Source organism: Podarcis filfolensis, assembly GCF_964270895.1.
Source record: "Podarcis filfolensis genome assembly, chromosome: 2".
Taxonomy (NCBI): domain Eukaryota; kingdom Metazoa; phylum Chordata; class Lepidosauria; order Squamata; family Lacertidae; genus Podarcis; species Podarcis filfolensis.
The window spans coordinates 69,608,735-69,627,040 of NC_139605.1; the positions used below are offsets into that span (position 1 = coordinate 69,608,735).

The 18,306-nt window shown below is 45.1% G+C and overlaps 1 protein-coding gene across 5 annotated transcripts in view; it reads right to left on the minus strand.

Moving 5' to 3' along the window:
* Positions 1–12,371: 12,371 nt before the first annotated feature.
* The window catches only part of FGF1 (fibroblast growth factor 1), a 55,391-nt gene continuing 49,456 nt past the window's right edge, over positions 12,372–18,306 (minus strand). For 4 of the 5 annotated variants that reach the window (XM_083600255.1, XM_083600256.1, XM_083600257.1 and 1 more), the window contains one exon: positions 12,372–16,883. In XM_083600255.1, coding sequence (XP_083456381.1) covers positions 16,689–16,883 — 195 coding nt within the window. In that variant the 3' untranslated portion in view covers positions 12,372–16,688. The remainder of the gene's footprint in view (positions 16,884–18,306) is intronic. The other variant, XM_083600259.1, reaches the window with a different exon arrangement.

Here is an 18,306-nt window from a genome sequence, read left to right on the forward strand (position 1 = left end):
ATCTTTTTAACCATCTATGTTAATTTGCATTTAAACAAATTTGCTCATTCCCGCAGTAAATCATCCATGGGCTACACTCCTATAACCAGTTACATGGGAATAATTCTAATTGTACTCATGCTTTTGAAGACTTGCATAAGTTTGTGCTGTTGTTGAAGGAAGCGTGAAAGGGCGTATTGTTTCATAAACAAAGGTTTAGCACTCCGAGGCAGAACATATGCTTTAAATCATAGAATCATAGAATTGAAAGGGACCCTGAGGATCATCTAGTGTAACCCCCTACAATGCAGGAATATGCAGTTGTTCCTTACGGAGCTCGAACCTGCAACCTGAGCACAAGAGCACTCTGCCCAACTGTGATTCCCAGCAAATGGTATTCAGTGGCATGATGCCTCTGACAGTGGCAGTAGAACACCTGGCATCTCCAGGGAAGCCTGGGAACATCCCCTGCCTGAAACTTTGGAGAAACCCCTTGCCAGTCAAAGTAGAGCCTACAGTAGCACTGAGCCAGCTAGACTGGGCACAAGGCTGGTCCCTGTGCCCCACTCATTGTGAGCTCTCCTCTGAAACTCTAAAAAATTCCCCCTTCCATTTCATCCGCTGAAGCAACTGATCAATATAGCTATGCACGTGTACTTGGGACTAAGCCACTGAGAGGCCCTCACAGTCCTGACAAAACAGTGTGTGTCAATAAGAAGTCCCAGAGAAATGAGGTTTCTGCTGCGTCAGAGAAGGGTATGCTTCTTGCCATTGCCCTTATCGTTACAGAAGCACAGTGGACTGGGAAGAAGGGGCAGATTTGACTGGGACTACTGAAGTATAAAGCTACAGTCATGTCTGGCTCATCGTTTGGGAAACAGGAGAACATGCTGTTTTTGAAATAGTGTGCAACATGCCTTTGATTTTCTCCAGTGTATTGATTTGCTGCCGGTGGCAGAGAGGAAACTCTGTTCTCTGCAAGGCTACCAGCTTTTCATCCTTCTCATCCCTATCTGGGAAATGTCTTGTGGTTCCTGACCATTGGCTATGCTGGCTGGGGCAGATGGGAATTGCCACAACATCTGGAGCCCATCGTGGGGGCTGGTCAAGTGGGGCAAATGAGGCACAGCCTCAACTGTGTGCCCAGCCAGCCCCCACCTACCTGCTTCTTACTTAGAGTTTTCTTCTTCTTCCTCCTCCTCCTCCTCAGTCTCATGGTTGCCCCTAACTCAGAATTATGGGTAGAGTTTTTCTACTCTGTCTTCCACTGGCACTGACTCCCGCTTCTGTTTTCCACTCCCCCGCCCCTGCTTAGGTGTCCCCCATCTGCTTTCTTTGTCCATTTCCAGTAACTGTCACCTAGCATCTTTTGATTGCGATGGCATCCCATGCTGGCTATTTTTAAACGTGGCTTTTCTTGTGATTTGTTTGCATCCAGGCTACAGCAAAAGCTGTCACAGCAAATGTAAGTACATGTGTCATTTCCTCTTCCAGTTCTCCCGGGCTGCGTCTTTGCCGTCCAAATCGGATGGGAGAACTGTTTAGCTTCCTTGCTGGTGAGATTTGCTTAGTGGATTTGCTGTTTGCCTGGGGGCGTGGAGCATTTCCTTTAGAAAGGGTGTTGAGAAGGAAGCCTTCTATTTATGTACCAGCTAGCTGTACTGCAGGTGGTAAACCTTACAGCGTATAAATTTTCCCCTGCTGTAACATCTTAGAGGTCGGCAGCACCCTCTTCTGGGCTTAATCCAAAGGCTTCTGACTTACTAAGATGTTAAGCATGACAGTACCAAAAAATAAAAAATAAATAAATCTAAATGTCTTTCTCAAGGCTGGTGACTGCCTCTGTACTGCCCCCTTCTGGATATTCCTCTTTGCTTTACTTCAAAAATATAAATTATTTTCCGCTCCAGCAAATGCTAGGAAACTACCCTGACTCTATGTCCCTTTGCACCTTATAACATAATGGTGGGCCTTTAAAATGTTTCAATGTGTACATGTAAAAATGTTCATTACCACCATGACTGATGTGTGCTTAAAGGTAAAGGTAAAGGGACCCCTGACCATTAGGTCCAGTCGTGGCCGACTCTGGGGTTGTGGCGCTCATCTCACTTTATTGGCCGAGGGAGCCGGCGTACAGCTTCTGGGTCATGTGACCAGCATGACTAAGCTGCTTCTGGAGAACCAGAGCAGAGCATGGAAACGCCATTTACCTTCCCACCGGAGCGGTACCTATTTATCTACTTGCAGTTTGGCGTGCTTTTGAACTGCTAGGTTGGCAGGAACTGGGACCGTACAACGGGAACTCACCCCGTCGCGGGGATTCGAACTGCCGACCTTCTGATCGGCAAACCCTAGGCTTACAGATATATTACTTGGATGCACTCGAAGTTGGGAGCAGTTCCCATTGCCCGAAAAAGGGCTTATGCATCAATGTACTGTGGGAATTCATCCTAATGGTAGTAATTGAGCCTCTGGCTATGTTGCCCTAGGGCGATTCCAGGGCAGAATCCATTTAGTGCTGCTGAGACATTGCTTTTCTCCATTTAGCTGGAAGCGGAATGAAAAAAGTGGATGTCCTGCACATGACTTAATAGCACACCGCAATGTCCTTCCCCCATGGGTGCGTCTTTCAGTAAGGTCTACTCATACGTAAGTCCAGTTCAGCCAATGTCCTTCTTAATGCCAAGCCTCCTGTTTATAAATCCAGCTGCTGCTTAGTACTTTCTTCTTTTTTGTGTGGATCCAGCTGGGGAAATAGTGATGAATTCCCCACCCCAGTTTGGCCCTTGAATGGCCTCTCTAAATTGCCCCGTGTCATTTTCTCTTCCTGTGTTGCTGAGTGGGTGGGGGGAAGCTTTAACTACTGACTTTAGCTTCATTGTTTGTTCTCTCCCCCCACCCCCGTTTTAATGGCAAAATTTAACTCTAGCAATAGCAAAATAGTACTTTCATAAGAAAAAGAGGACATCAATAATGAACCCCCCACCCGTCCCCATCCCACCAGGAAAGGAACTGCAGCACCCGGTGTCCATGGCTCAAATAAATTGAGGAACAGCTACCGTGGTTAGGTAAAAGGTAAAGGGTAAAGGGACCCCTGACCATTAGGTCCAGTCGTGACCGACTCTGGGGTTGCGGCGCTCATCTCGCTTTATTGGCCAAGGGAGCCGGCGTACAGCTTCTGGGTCATGTGGCCAGCATGACTAAGCCGCTTCTGGTGAACCAGAGCAGCGCACGGAAATGCTGTTTACCTTTCCGCCATTGTGGTACCTATTTATCTACTTGCACTTTGACGTGCTTTCGAACTGCTAGGTTGGCAGGAGCAGGGACTGAGCAACGGGAGATCACCCTGTCGCGGGAATTTGAACCGCGGACCTTCTGATCAGCAAGTCCTAGGCTCTGCGGTTTAACCCACAGCGCCACCCACGTCCCTCCGTGGTTAGGTAGGAAGCTGCAATTCTGGCATTCCCAAAAAAGCACCAGAGCAGGGATAGTCAAAGTAGTGTCCTCCAGATGCCATTGGAGCACAGTTCCTATCATCCCTGGACATTGGCCATGCTGGCTGGGGCTGATGGGAGTTGGAGTCCATCCACACCCAGAGAACACTGCTTTGGCTATGCCTACCTCAGAGCAATGCTACATCATTGGATTGTGGCACATCAAAATGCTCTGCAGTTCACAGGGTCCTGGATTGTGAGTTGTGGGTCTGCCAGGGTTTTGCTACAAACCCATTCAGACTTGAGAATTGGGGGACGGGACTCACCATTCTAAGAAGTTAGTAGGCCAGGGAAAGTGGGAAGTGTGGGAAGGAAGAGAACTTGATCAGAAGAATGAAAGGGAGAAATGAAGGTCAAGAGTTAGATGTCTGAGAGGGGGAGGAAAAGTGCAAGAAGGGCATATAGAGTTAGGAACTGCGGAGTTGAGATGGGATAGTCACATGCTGAGCTGAAATAAGCTGGTTTCTTCTGTGGGACTCTAGTAAAATATAATATGCAATGATGATGATGTTGCTAATGCACAAAATGCATGCATTTGACTGCAGGCCTCTTGTAAAGTGATAATAATACTATAGAAAATAGAGTCCTCACAAAGAGAGCATATCATATATTAATGGATGTTAACACTATCTCGATCAATGATATCATGTTGCATTATGAAATATACACAGCTAGAACTACATGGTCAAACACAACCAGCTTCGTTTCATTCAGAAAAGCTGTTTGCATTTGCAAACTGACTCTGGATGTGTGTTGGAGACTCGTTTTGCCATCTTATCTTTTGGAAATCTTCCGTTGTTGAGCCAGTGTTCAAGTGAGCGATTGAAGTGTGCATGCACACGAAAGCTTATACCCAGAACAAACTTAGTTGGTCTCTAAGGTGCTACTGGACAATATATATATATATATATATATATATATATATATATATATATATATACAAGTCCAGACATTCTTAACTGGCATTGATATCTGGATTAGTTTTAATCTGGCTTTATGTCTGAGTCCGGCACTGAAACCACCTTGGTCACTCTACACTAGGAGAAGGATAGGAGGGAGTGCAATCCTGCTAATTCCCCTGCGTCTCTCAGCGCCTTTCTTCACCACTGACCATCCTTCTGGGCCACTGGCCTGGAATGGGAACTGGAGGCACTGTGCTCTGGCAGCTGGCCCCAAAAGGTCCTGCTTAGGGACTGCCGCTCTGCGTCTTAACCTTTGTGCCATGGAGTTTGTGCAGGGTCCTATTTTCTTCCCTTGAAACTGCTGGATGAGGTCATGGGGATTTGGGCTAAGGTACCATGAGTATGCTGTTAACATCCCATTTCATTTCTCATGCTCATGGGAGATGGTGCTAGGCATCCCACATCACTCCAGTTATGCAAACTGTGAGAGAAGGGTAAGATCTCACAAGAAAAGCCACACCAGTACTAATACCAGATTTTCCTCTTCTTCATCTGGTGCCGAAGTGACTTCAAAGCAATCCATTACAATCTATTGCAGCCTAACAGGGTGTCCCTAACTGGGGAGGGGGAGAGAGAAGACCTGAAAGCCAGGACAAAACTGTTATCAATACAGGATGTAGCACTTGACATTGAAATACGGTACAATCCTGCATTATACAGTCATACCTCGGGTTGAAGTAGCTTCGGGATAAGTGTTTTTGGGTTGTGTGCTGCAGCGACCCGGAAGTAACGGAGCACATTACTTCCGGGTTTCGCCACTTGTGCATGCGCAGACGGTCAAAATGACGTCATGCGCCGAAGCACCGAATCATAACCTGAGCATGCACAGACGCGCAGACACGGGTTGCGTTTGCTTCTGGATGCGAACGGGGCTCCGGAACAGATCCCATTTGCATCCCGAGGTACCACTGTACAGAACACATGGCAACCTTAGAGTCTTCTGTTTCTTCTTCCCTTGGGGAAGTCCAAACCTCCTTTCTCCTCAGCTTTTGGGAAACCTTCTTTCTGAGCTGCCTACAAACCAATTTCCTCCCTAATCTGGTCAGAGAGTTTATTACCTGTTTATCACAGTCTTTCTGGAAGTATAGAGGCAGACGGCGGGGGGCGGGGGGAGGCATAGCTCAGAGGTAGAGCATCTGCTTTGCATGCAGAAGGTTCAATCTCTGGTGTCTCCAGGCAGGACTAGGAAGAAACCCCTTTCTCAAATCCTGGAGAGCAGCTGCCAAGTCAGAGCAGACAATTCTGAGCTAGATGGACCAAGGTGTTAACAGGATTCCTATTTTTCCTAATATTCTGAACTACAAAGCAAAAGAACATACAACACATGCACACAAGCAACACACAGCTTGGTCTACTCTAGCTTTATCTGTTTAAGATTTAGATCTCCCTTTGCCCCCCCATTGCTGCGTATGGGATTCCCAGCAAGGAGAGCCGCGAAGAAAGCATAATGACTAGAAAGAGAAAGGCAGCTTCCTGCTTTGGTTTGCCGGAACCATTTGAGATAATCAATTGCAGGATCCCAGGCTTCTTCCTCTGCGATAGGAAGGAGCGGTGTCACTCCCATGCCCTTGTCAGACTGACACAGGCCCATCAGCTGGCTTTGTTAAGTAGCATCCTGCTTGCATTCCTGCCCTGCCTCCCCGTGTTCTCATTTGAGAGGAAGCAATTCTTCCCTCCCTTGCGCTTAATAGGCCCTTTCCTGCCCCTGATGGCAGCCTCAGGCAGCAGCAGCAGCTTCCTAAATCACTTTGAATTGATTTCAAGCCCTGGCACTGAGGGTGGGCTTCAGGGCCCCCTAATCCTGCTGAGCAGGAAGGCTTTAATAGGAAAATGTTGTTTGGCTGAAAGTTAGAAGGTCAAATAAACCCAGTCCAGAGACAATCGTACTATTTTATCTGCTGAACAAACTACTTTCCTTTCCTCCCCCCTCCCCCCACTTACCACCAGCTCCTTGCAACATTTGCTTTGCTTTTGACAAGGGTCTTATGTTTTGTTAGGGGGTTTATGGTGATGAGGGATTTGAATGTGTCTCTGTGTTGTTCTTGTTGTTGCATGGCGTCCTTTTGCCAGCAGACGCCAGTCCAGTTTTAATGCTGTGATGGGTCTGTGTTTCAGCTCCCCCCACCCCACTAAGAATCAAAGGAGACAAGCTGCTTCAGGCACTCAGCTACACACACACACACACACACACAGAGAGAGAGAGAGAGAGAGAGAGAGAGAGAGAGAGAGAGAGAGACAGAGAGAGAGAGAGAGAGTTGGCTGGTGGTTACAGGTTGCTAAATTCCATGGCTTTTTTTACTTGCCATAATGAAATCATCAGCATCAACCAAGAGTGGCTGGGGCAACCCAGTCAGATGGGCAGGGTACAAATAATAAAATTATGATGATGATGATGTCCGCAACACTCCCCTGACCACTTTCCATGCAGCACAGAGAAGCTAATATGGAGGGACTGCAAAATCTATCAGTTCAGTTTTTGTAGGTCGAATCCTGAGAGACCTTCATCTACCCACAACAAGGGATGCATTTGTTAGAGCAACGTTGTGGCGTCCAGGGATCGCTCCCTTTGCAGAAACCATGTCATGGCAAAAGATGTGAATCCAGAGAAGTTGATCTGCAGTCTACTATTCAACATGTCATTCCCTGTATATCAGTAACATGGGCACATGGAAGCTATTATCTCCAAATTTACATTCTTCTCTAACTAGTGGCAGCATTTGTGTAAAAACACATGCGCACATACGCACACACATACACATATTGGAGTGTGTTATATGTACACAAACACTCATATGTACACACACACACACAAACACAGTGAAAAGGTCTTCATGATTAGGGTGGGAGAGAGGAATCAGTTGTGTGTTCTTCCTCAGATCAGAGGACAGTTGGTCAATTACACATTGCAAAAAAAGAGAGGAAATGTCTCACCAAACAAGAGAAATAATTCCTATAATTTAAACAGAAATACAATACATCTCACCATAGTGGGTAAGAGTAGAGATGACTTGTGTGGCTGCTTAGTCACCTGCCCAGTTGCTAACTGGGTGAGCAACGTCAAGGCTGCTGCCCTCCTTTCTTGTGGTTCTTTATCTTTAAACTGAAGCAGACAGTCCTTAAAATAGAAGACTTCCTTAAATAGAGCAGCCCTTCAGATAGGGAACAACTTCAAACAGAGGACTGTCCTCTGCAAAGTAGAAAACATGGCCATCCTCCTAGCAGGGACAGATTTAGGGCTGTGTGATAGGTGTGCATGCGCTGGGCACTGAGCAGAGGGTGCTGGGCTTTGGGAAGGAGGCATGAGGGCTCTGACAGGGTCTTAGAGCCCTCATATCTCCTTCCCAAAGCCAGGGGCCTCCTTACCTGCCTTCAGGGAAGGCAGTGCAAGAGCTGGGACTGGGAGGCGCATGGCAAGTTTTGGGATCACACAGGGTGCCATAATGCCCAAGTCAGCCTCTGCTCCTAGATGATCAACTAACTCAATACAGCAACATAGATTTAGTTCTCCAAAGAACTGAAATCCCATAGTTGTCTTGAAAACCTCTTTCTATGTTAGGCTCCTTGTTTAGATTTGGTAGATGGCTTTGGTATATAGAAAAGGTGTCACAACATGTTTGTTTGATTAATGTTATGCTTGCCTTCACCATATTCTTAGGAATCTATCTGTCCTGCAAGTGGAATGGTGACTGGACCACCTTCAGCAAAGATTGGGAGAGGAAATGTGATCTTCTTTAGAGAGAGGGGGGGATTCTACACTAGCAGGAGAAGGGTTGTAGCTCAGTGGCAGAGCATCCAAATAGCAATAACATCAATAAAAATAAAATCAAGAAATATTAGAAAAGAACCATAGTTCCTTATTTGATGTGGGGAATTTTGTGTATTTGATGCATAGCCCTCCAGCCAGCCTCCATTGCTCTAACCCCAAGCTCATCACTGCTTTTATTTTCAGATCTGGAAGATACTTTCTGTTTTTCTGGTGGTGTGGTACCCTACATTGAAACAATTTGGGTGTTGCTTATCAGATTGCAGCCTGTTCCCACTGGAGAGGCATGGATATGGAGAAGGGAAGGCTGAAAGTAAAGTTCTGACTATCAACAGATGCAAGAGCAATAGGATCTTAGGCAAAGGGCCCCAAGGAGAAGGGAGGCTGGGGGGGAAACGAGATGGGTTGGGAAGGATGGAGTGAAAGAAGCTCATGGGAGTCCAGGTAGAAAAGACAGATTGGAGGGATAAGGTTGACAGGCATTGAGAAAAGTACTGGGAGGAGAGTGTGGATATTATGAGAGGAAACCTGGGAGATTGTGGTAGGAGATTGCTGGGCTGGTAGAAGTAGCATTAGGGGAATATTACAAGCCACAGGAAATGTGTGTGAAGGAAAAATGAATGCAAGCACTGACCCAACACTCTGTCTCCTCCAAGATTTTCTGCATGTGGTCTTTGGGCCTGTTTAATTTTCTTTCCTCCTGACAGCTGAGACTGTATACTGGTTTCTAATCCTTTCAAAGTCTGCTTATAACCTGGAAGACTAGAAAAAGAAATGTGAAGATTCTTGCTTCCTGCTTTGGGGAGGCAGTAGGCTGTGAATATAAAAAGGTCAGGTGTGATGAAGAGAAGTGGGTGGGAGTGGACTCTTGCTAGCTCCTCAGACTTTCTATTGTGTGTGACAGAAAACAGAAGCTTTGGAACTGAATGAGGAACTCCCCTTCATTTTCCTTAAAAAAACATAGAGGGCTTCTCTAGGGAAGGTAGAGAGAGCCCCTTTCTAGTTCCTCCTGGAACTGACCTGGGTGTTACAGTTGTTGCATGCACTGCTTGATGCTTTCCACATAATGGAATAGTCACCGTGCAGGCAGCATCTCAGTGCAGCAGCTGTAATATGTGGACCACTATACCTCAGATTGTGTCTTCCTTGGACTGAGAATCACCGCGTAGGTGGAGGTGTTGTCACCAGTAATGATCAGTTGTCTCTCTTTCCCACCCTCAAAACGTTTTATCGGGAAGCTTAAAATGCATTTTCTCTTCACCTGCTTGTCTATTAGTCGGCATATATCGCCTGACAAAATTTTCTCTTGACAGACCACCAGAATTATTTGTGGACTATTTGAAGGTCTGATTTGCTAGGAATGAAAAGGTAACGTGAAATTTTTCAACGTAGGAAATAATTAATGCTGTCATCGGCTGAGATGCAGCTATTATAATTGTACTTTATCGTGGCAAAATATGCGCTTAAAGGCATAAACTAGTTGGTAACCTGCTTGTGAAACCACAATTAGTTCAATATATGTTTACACATGTAAGGGATGAGCACACTCATGGATTGCCCCTTCATTATGAATGCACCCACCCATTCATGCTTTTTTACTCGTGTGAAAAGGGGCTTACGCATGTACACATGTTAGGCACTTTCACAAGAGCAGGAAGACCCATTACACATCCACATCAGTTCAAATACTTGGCTACCTAGGCATAGCATGTGAACGTAATTTAATTTTCCCATGTGCACATTCACTGAGTAGCCCTAGAGAGGTCACTCTGTGAGTTGCCAGCTGTTTTCTAAAATGGCTCCTGTGCCTTTAACAGGTACATGAGACACAGAACAATTCAGCTGCTACAGTCTCTAGTGCAGGGTGGGGGTGGGGGTGGCCGGGGAAGGGGGGTTCCGGTATTGGTTTTCTGTTTGCCAAGCAACTGCTAAAGGCATGGGAGCCCTGAAAGGAAAAAGTCAGCAACCCGTATCTTTCATTGCAACTGGTCCTCAAGGTAAGGTTACCAGATTTCTTTCAATTAATCTGGAAACACTTCATTGAAATAAGTTGGAATGATACGATTTTGTCAGCGGACTGATTTGTAAATCTGAGGACTGTGCCCGGGAAACAGGGACGTCTGGTAACCTTACCTCAAGGGCAGGTAAGGGAAACACACCCATTCCAAGCTTAGGGTTAATTTAACTCCTAAGGCTTAGCGGGAGAAAGAGAGGCCTCTTTTTTAATTGCCCCTAGATAGCCTCCCATATATAGGCTGAACAGCTATCTGGACCAGCTCCATTTATGTGGATGTTTTGTGTGCATCCAACTGCAGAAAGCTGACGTGTAAGAAACCCCACTCCCCCCATGCCAATCCGCTTGAAGTTCTCTGAGTATAGGACCCAGTAATTCTGTCTCTGTGTTCCTTTTCTACAGATTGTTTCTTCATCCTCATTATTCAGTTACCAGCTTGTCATGGGCTTTAGAGCTGCAATTTATATGTCCAGCCAGCGTTTTCTTTATTACACTGAGGGGCCCTCTCTATCCTGGGGCTGTGGGAGGATGTGTTAACCTCTCTGCAAGAGCTTTTACATTCCAAACATCCTGTGCTGCTGCAGCCTTGTTCAGTTTTTTCCCTTCAGGTGCTTGAAGATCCTCTACTCTCCAACACCCTCCTCCTGTGCCCCATTCATACAAAATATACTCACTTTCTTACTTTCCCCTTCAGCCCAGCAGCTAGAGAACTATCCTGCCCACCCCATCCCCATTTTCCATCATTAACAGATATTTAGTTCCGATAATCTATTAAATCAATTTTTTAAAAGGAAGATTTTGTCATCTTTCATCTCTTCATCTGAGCTGGAGGAGGGATAAACTCCTTAAAACCGTGTATGGCCATATTCCAGCGCAGATTTAAGCAGCCTTAAACCCATTGAAATTGATGGGCTTAGCCAGGCTTAAGTCCGTTTTGGATAATTTGTGGCCTATAGCTTTAGCTGGCAGCGCTGTTCTCTCCTGTTCATCCATCTGGAGCAATTACTGGGGATTATTTTTCAGGCAGGAGTGTTGACATTTCCCCCCAGTTGGGTGTCAAGTATACACGTGAGGTTAGCAATAGCCAGGCTTCAGATGTCTAATGAAAGGAATGCCCTGAGGTTAATGAGGTGCTGGGAAACAGCAGAACTAAATCCGATATTACCGTTTTCCAGCTTTCGGATTTAATTAGAAGTTCCAATCACCTGTGCACACAGACATTTCTGTTTGCACCCAATTGGCAACCTGGTTCTTTGAAAGAGGTGTGTGTGTGTGTGTGTGTGTGTGTGTGTGTGTGTGTGTGTGTGATGGTAGCAAAACCTGACTATATATGGTGGTTAGCTGTAGATGGCCCATAAACTAGTTCTAGCAGTTTCTCGTGCCATGTTCCAAATCTGTTAACCTCTGTACTACTACTGGATCTCCCTTTCATAAAGACTTCCTTGCACTTGCCTTTGCCTTTTCCCTGTGGCACCAAGAGTTCCATTTGCATTTTAGTGCACAGTTTTGGTCCTTTGCGAAAGTTGCTGCTGCTGTGTCCTTGCACTTCTTTTAATCCCATGGCTTCCAGCTATTATCCATCAAAATTAAGCTGTTCCGGCATCAGGTTAATGGACATGAACCTTACCAAGGTGAATGAATTATGGAGTTAAATGCTAAGTCGTTTATGTGAAGGTTGGCTCATATCCAAGAGGGCTAAGATATTTGGATACTTGCTTTCTAACTGCACTGCAGAACCGACAGGTGCATATTCATACAATCACAAGTGTCCTGATGTAAGTCTTCTAGCCAAAAAATAACTGCACTGTTGAATGAAGTGATCCATGTTTTTGCTGCTTAAGCATTTTCAAAACATGCCTAGAGTCTGCATACATGTATTGCTTTGATCTACTCAGAATAAAGTCTCAGCTCACGGAAGACACAGATCAGGTTGTAGGATGGATTCTGCACCATTTCAAACCTTGGGTTTTATTGACTATTCCTCTAAATAAACAAAGCAAAACTGGGCATACAGAAAAGTAGAGGTCAGGGGCAAGGGTTCTTATCCTGACAAACCATTTTCTTTGTTTAAGGATGTATTGTCACAGGGAAGTTTTCATCTGTGGCCAGAGGTTCCCCATCCTTTTATTGTATAATTATTGTATATATTTTTTGTATAATTATAGTACAACACTGTTTTATTGTATAATTATAGTACAACACTGTTGATTTGGGATTGCCATTTGTTCCAATCTATCGCAAAAGAGCAGGTTTTCCCGCGGAAAGGAGCAGGACAAGGAGAAAATGGCTCAGATCCGTGTTTTCTAGGCAGGCCACAAGTAGAAGCACGGACAAGCTCATGGTCAGTTCCTGTCCCAGCAGTTTGTATAAGACTGTATGGAGGAGCATAAACAGAGCAGAGAAGCTCCTCTTGGTTGGATTACATCAGATGAGAGTCTCCAGCAGGCCAGGTGGAGCAAATGCACATAGATAGAAAAGACAGCTGGGCATTTCAACAGAAACGCTTAATCCCCAGAGAGGATGATGACTGGGAACAGGGAGGGGGTCTTATAGAGAAGGAGTAAGCGAGAAGAAAATTTGGCAGGACTTTACAAACAGAAGAAAAACAGAATGGTGGGAAAGAAACACTGATCTCATTTGACAAACGAAGTGCTTGCTGCAATGTAGTACTGTTGAATTGTATCTTACAGCAGTAAAAAGAAAAGAAACCCTGCACGCACACACTGGAGAAAAGAAGTTTCCAGCAAATAAGAAAAGTGCCTTGTGAATCAGAGGCATATTTCTTGCAGACTCTGGTTCTGTGGAACTCTGTTCCTTTGCTGAGGAAAAGTTTCTATCTTGGGACAGGAACGGATTTCCTGAATTGTCCTCTGTCCAAGAAATAACAACATACCCTTCCTTTAGCTGCTATCCTGGAAATACCTCCCACATGCTAGGACTAGAGACAGGATGTTAGGTAAACTGGACTTGCACCCTGACACGTTTTGTTTTTTTCCTTTTGGAAATACTTGGTAGGTAGGCTTTGCTCAAGCTCAGGATAGGAACACAGGAACTGCCTTATGCTCAGTCAGACCCCTGACCCATCTTGTTCAGGGCTGTCTAAACCAGCCTTTCTCAACCTGTGGGTCCCCAGATGTTGTTGAACTACAACTCCCATCACCCCTAGCCAGCAAGGCCAGAGCTCAGGGATGATGGGAGTTGTAGTCCAACAACATCTGGGGACCCACAGGTTGAGAACTGGACTGGCAGAAGCTCTCCAGGGTTTAGGGCAGGGAATCTCTCCCAGCCCTACCTGGGGATTGAGCCTGGGACTTTCTGCATGCAGAGCAGATCACCACTGAGCCACGGCCCAGACTATGATCACCGTAGTCTGATCTGAAACCCTTCCTGTTCACAAATACCAGGCTAGTGATGCTGGGAAGCTTTTCCTTGTCGCATGCAGCTTAGCTCACAGCCTTGCGACATCTGGAGCTAGTGCTTGGAATGCGAGGGGCCCAGGACTGGGGCAATTATTCCAAGTTGTTTTGGGTGGGCTTATTGGCACAGGTGGCTGTCACTTTCCTCCCATTAAAAATGTGAGTATTGCAATGGAAGACGGTTCTCTGTTTTTTCTCCAACACCTTGGCACTGAATGTAGTGGTACCACTGAGGGCACAAGGAGAAGGGGACGACAGAGGACAAGATGGTTGGACAGTGTTCTCGAAGCTACCAGCATGAGTTTGACCAAACTGCGGGAGGCAGTGGAAGACAGAAGTGCCTGGCGTGCTCTGGTCCATGTGATCACGAAGAGTCGGACACAACTAAACGACTAAACAACAGCAAGCTGCTGAGGGATAGACCTGCCCTCTATGCATTTGCCTAAGCCAAATCTGCCTATCTCTCGCCACCCCTTGCACCTATGGTTGTTATAGGATCCCAGGCCTGTCCCAAACCAAAGCAAGAAAATAATGAGACACAAGAACGCATCCCTGCAAAAAGGCCACTATTTCATCTATTGAGGAATGTTATTAGCAAATGGGCCTAAAGGATTTCAGAAACCTGCAGTGATGGTTTAGGAGCAATGGTCCAATGGGTAACACAGCGTGCCTTATGTTTGGGTTTGTTCTGGAACCAAGTGTGACTTTTTGGAAACACTCAAGTAATGACATGAATAACCCTTACTGGTGTGAGATGTAGGAACTGACAGTGGGGAAGCACTGAGGGTGTCCTTTGGTAGTGCCAGATATGTTGAGGTACAACAGAAAACAGATTGCCAGCAAATTAGTGTATCACAAAAGCTTTGATCTGAGCACTTTTAGCCAATTGATTTTTGTTTTTTGATACACTTTAAATTTTCTATTGTATGCTTTTATAACTGCATGCCACTTTGAGATATGTTTGTAGTAAGCGACAATTAATGTAATTAGTAATGATAAAATAAAACTCGGGAAAGGCAGAATGTTTAATCAGAAGTTAATCTGCATGCTTTGCTGCTGTGGAAAACACACTGGGAAATCCGGAAATAAGAACAGCAAGATAGCATAGTTTACCTCCCTTGGAACTAAAAACTGTGGCATGCCAAATATATGGCTGATCAAGCAACTTTTGAAATTCAGTAAAATAATACAGATTACAGTACTAATACCTAGGGAAGAAAGTGATTCATCTGTCATTTTGCAACTGGTCAATTTGCAATTGTATTGCACTCTAGAATGTGCAGATGTTACATTCAGATGTTATGTTTATTAGTCTTGTCCTCTCCTTCAGCATAGAGCTTATGCCTGTATTGTAGGCAGATAAATAGGCTCTTTTGAGAAATGATGCTGAATGCATGTAGCTGGGAATGGGGGGGGGTTAGGTCAGGGCCAAAGTGCATTATTTTGCTCCCACTTTTGTGTGTTTAGTCAACATTGAATGCAGCATCTCTGCAGCCCCTATAATGATCTAGATTCTAGAGTAATGGCACGCAAACAGGCCAACCCTCCTTCAAAATCGTGGAAATCAATGGAATTTAAAGAGGTCGCGAAACCTGGGATATGACCTGCAAATCACAACAAGGTTCCATGTATCTTGCAAGGATAGAGAAAAGTGCAAGTTCTCTTAGAAGGTTATTGGAAATTCGGTTATTTAACCACACAGTCATTGTATACAGTTAAGCTGGTTGTTTTTATGTCTGCGGCAAGTAAATGAAATATGAAATATGTGGCAAAATATGACTACAGATGAACAATGAATTCCTATCACACTTCTCTAAGTCTGTTCCCTAGGGAAATCTGCTTTCTACCAGAGCTCCTTGCCCCCACCACTCCCCAAAAACATCAGGCAACCAGAGAGCACGTTGTTCATTGGCTCTGACATAGCTGATCATGTAACGGTGACTGGTGGAATAAAGCCCCATCAGCCTGGAGCACCAAGCCCAGCTGCAACACTCATCCTAACTGGGGCTCTTATGATGGCTGCACCTACCCATAAGCAGTGCTGGCCTTTATCACATGGCCTGTGGGCCTTGCCAGCTCCAGATCTCTGGTTTGCCTGGGGTTTTCTGGGGCTCAACAGACTGCACTGGTCTTGAGGGGTGGGGCTAAGTGTCACATCAGCACAGTGCAGATCACATCTTTAATGCCACATTGAAATCAGCAGGATTTTGGCTCATGGTTAAACTTTCATTGCTTCCAACTGGAGTTACATTTGTATATAAATGCTCCACTGTGTTTTTATATTTGTTCTGTGTTTGCTGATTTTCCTTGCCAAAGTATTCAAGATCTTGTCTTATGCAGTGCTTTTTTTCTAAAAAAAATGTTTAGGGGTATTTTCATTTTCTTACTCATATTGAAATACTGCCCCTCAACGAGGCCAAACTTAGATTCACAAAATGTTTAGGGGTATGCGTACCCCTGCGTCCTCCCCCAGAAAAAAAGCACTGGTCTTATGTAATATACACAATATTGATTGTCTACAGTTAAAATGGCCTAACAATGTAGATTGTATACAGTCTTATTAATAAATAAATATATATTACAGAAATATTACCAAGAACCAGAGCAATGTTACTTTTTAAGAAGCAAGGATCCTGGTACTATAAGCACACAGTTAAATTTGTTTTAAATAATAGGATAGCTTTAGCATTGTTGGTTATGATTCCATGTGATACACAAGGATTATGAAAAAGCTGTCTGGAAGTTAGATCATATTGTTTAAATGCGGGTTTCAGAAAAAGGGGAGCTTTGCTACATATATGACTGTAGAAGCTGAACACCAAGGTACGCTCTGTTGTATGACTATTAAGTGACCTGGTTCATTTTGGAGGCAGTGCGTCTGAGATGCCTGTGCACTCTGCTTGTATACATGCATGTTTTATGGAATTGCTTTGCATTTTTCCCCATCTCCCACATCTTTTTCATGTTCCCCAGCAGGAGGGAGAATCGAAGGAAAGGAAAGGGAAAAGTCTACTGGCTGCTTCAGTCTAAGGAACATATTTTGCTACGTGGGGAAACTATCTAATCGGGTGAAACTGGCAGGGGGAGGAAGAGGATTGCCTTTTGGCCATAATGAGTCCGCGGTCCCAGTTTGCTTTTCCCATTCTTCTTCAAGCCGACGAACCAGTTTTTATCTGCGTGCATCTTTGATGTGTAGGTATTGTAATGGTTTTCTTCCATTCTCTCCAGGAACAAACACTCTTCCGTTGGCAACTGCTGAAGAAAAGAGAAAGAGAGGGGTGCATTCATAATGGGAAGCAAATGAAGCAGCTGAGTTCTCCATCAGCAGTGAAGGATGGTGCTGGCTTCTGTATCAAGCAAGTGCTATCTCACACTTTTCGGTGCATTTCCCCATCACTTTTTTCAATGGGAAAAGTCTGGTCTTTGGGGGAAACAGGTGTGTTAATTGTGCAGCCTACATTTGCTGCAGTGTGACTGAATCCCACCCAGAGATAGTGATAGTCTGGAAGTGCCCTTCTGAGTCAACAGTGTGGTGCAGCAGCAAAAGAAGCTAATGCTATTCTAGGCTGCATCAACAGAAGTATAGTGTCCTAATCAAGGGAAGTAATAGTACCGCTCTATTCTGTCTTGGTCAGATCACACCTGGAATACTGTGTCCAGTTCTGGGCACTGCAATTTAATAAGGAAGTTGACAAGCTGGAACATGTGCAGAGGAGGGCAACCAAGATAATCAAGGGTCTGGAAACTAAGCCTTATGAGGCGAGCTTGAAGGAGCTGGGAATGTTTCTCCTGGAAAAGAGGAGACTGAGAGGAGGCATGACAGCCATATTCAGATATCTAACGGGTTGTCATATGGAAGAGGGAACAAGCTTGTTTTCTCCTGCTCCAGAGGGTAGCATCCAAACCAGTCACTTCAAGTTGCAAGAAAGGAGATTCCAACTAAACTTTCTGATGGTAAGAGCAGTCCAACAGCAGGACAGACTCCCTCAGAATGTTGCAGACTCTCCTTCCTTTGAGGTTTCTAAGCATAGATTGGATGGCCATCTGTCATGGATGCTTTAGCTGAGATTCCTGCATCGCAGGGGGTTGGACTAGATGACCCTCAGGGTCCCTTCCAACTCTACAATTCTCTGATTCTGTGTTGATCCATGTGATTGGGAAACCTGGATGGAACATATGAAGCTGCCTTATAGGAAGTCAGACCATTGGTCCATCTAGCTCAGCGTTGGTCCATCTACGCTGACTGGCAGTGGTGCTCCAAGATTTTGTCAGCCTAGCCCTAACTGGAGATGCTGAGATTGAACCTTGAACCTTCTGCCTGCCACTATGATGCTCTGCCACTGAGCAACAGCCAAGATGGCAGCACTAACTTTTTGGCTCCACCTGTCTGTTGTTCTGCAGGGTTGTTTCTTTTCAGCCCCTTCTCTATCCTTCCACCACTCCAGCCTGCTGAGTGAACAGCACATACAGCATCTCTGACGCTTGTTTATCCTAGGGTTAAATTTGGCTCAGTGTCCCTAATGGCATCACCCTCTGTGATTTGGCAGCTGGCGGAAGAAGAAGCATTGCTCCTTCCAAATACGAAATCCAATATCTGGAAGTATTTTGGAACATCGCTTCTCATTATTTTATTTATTTTTCCAGAAATAAAGCTGGGCAAAATGTGGCAACCCAGCTG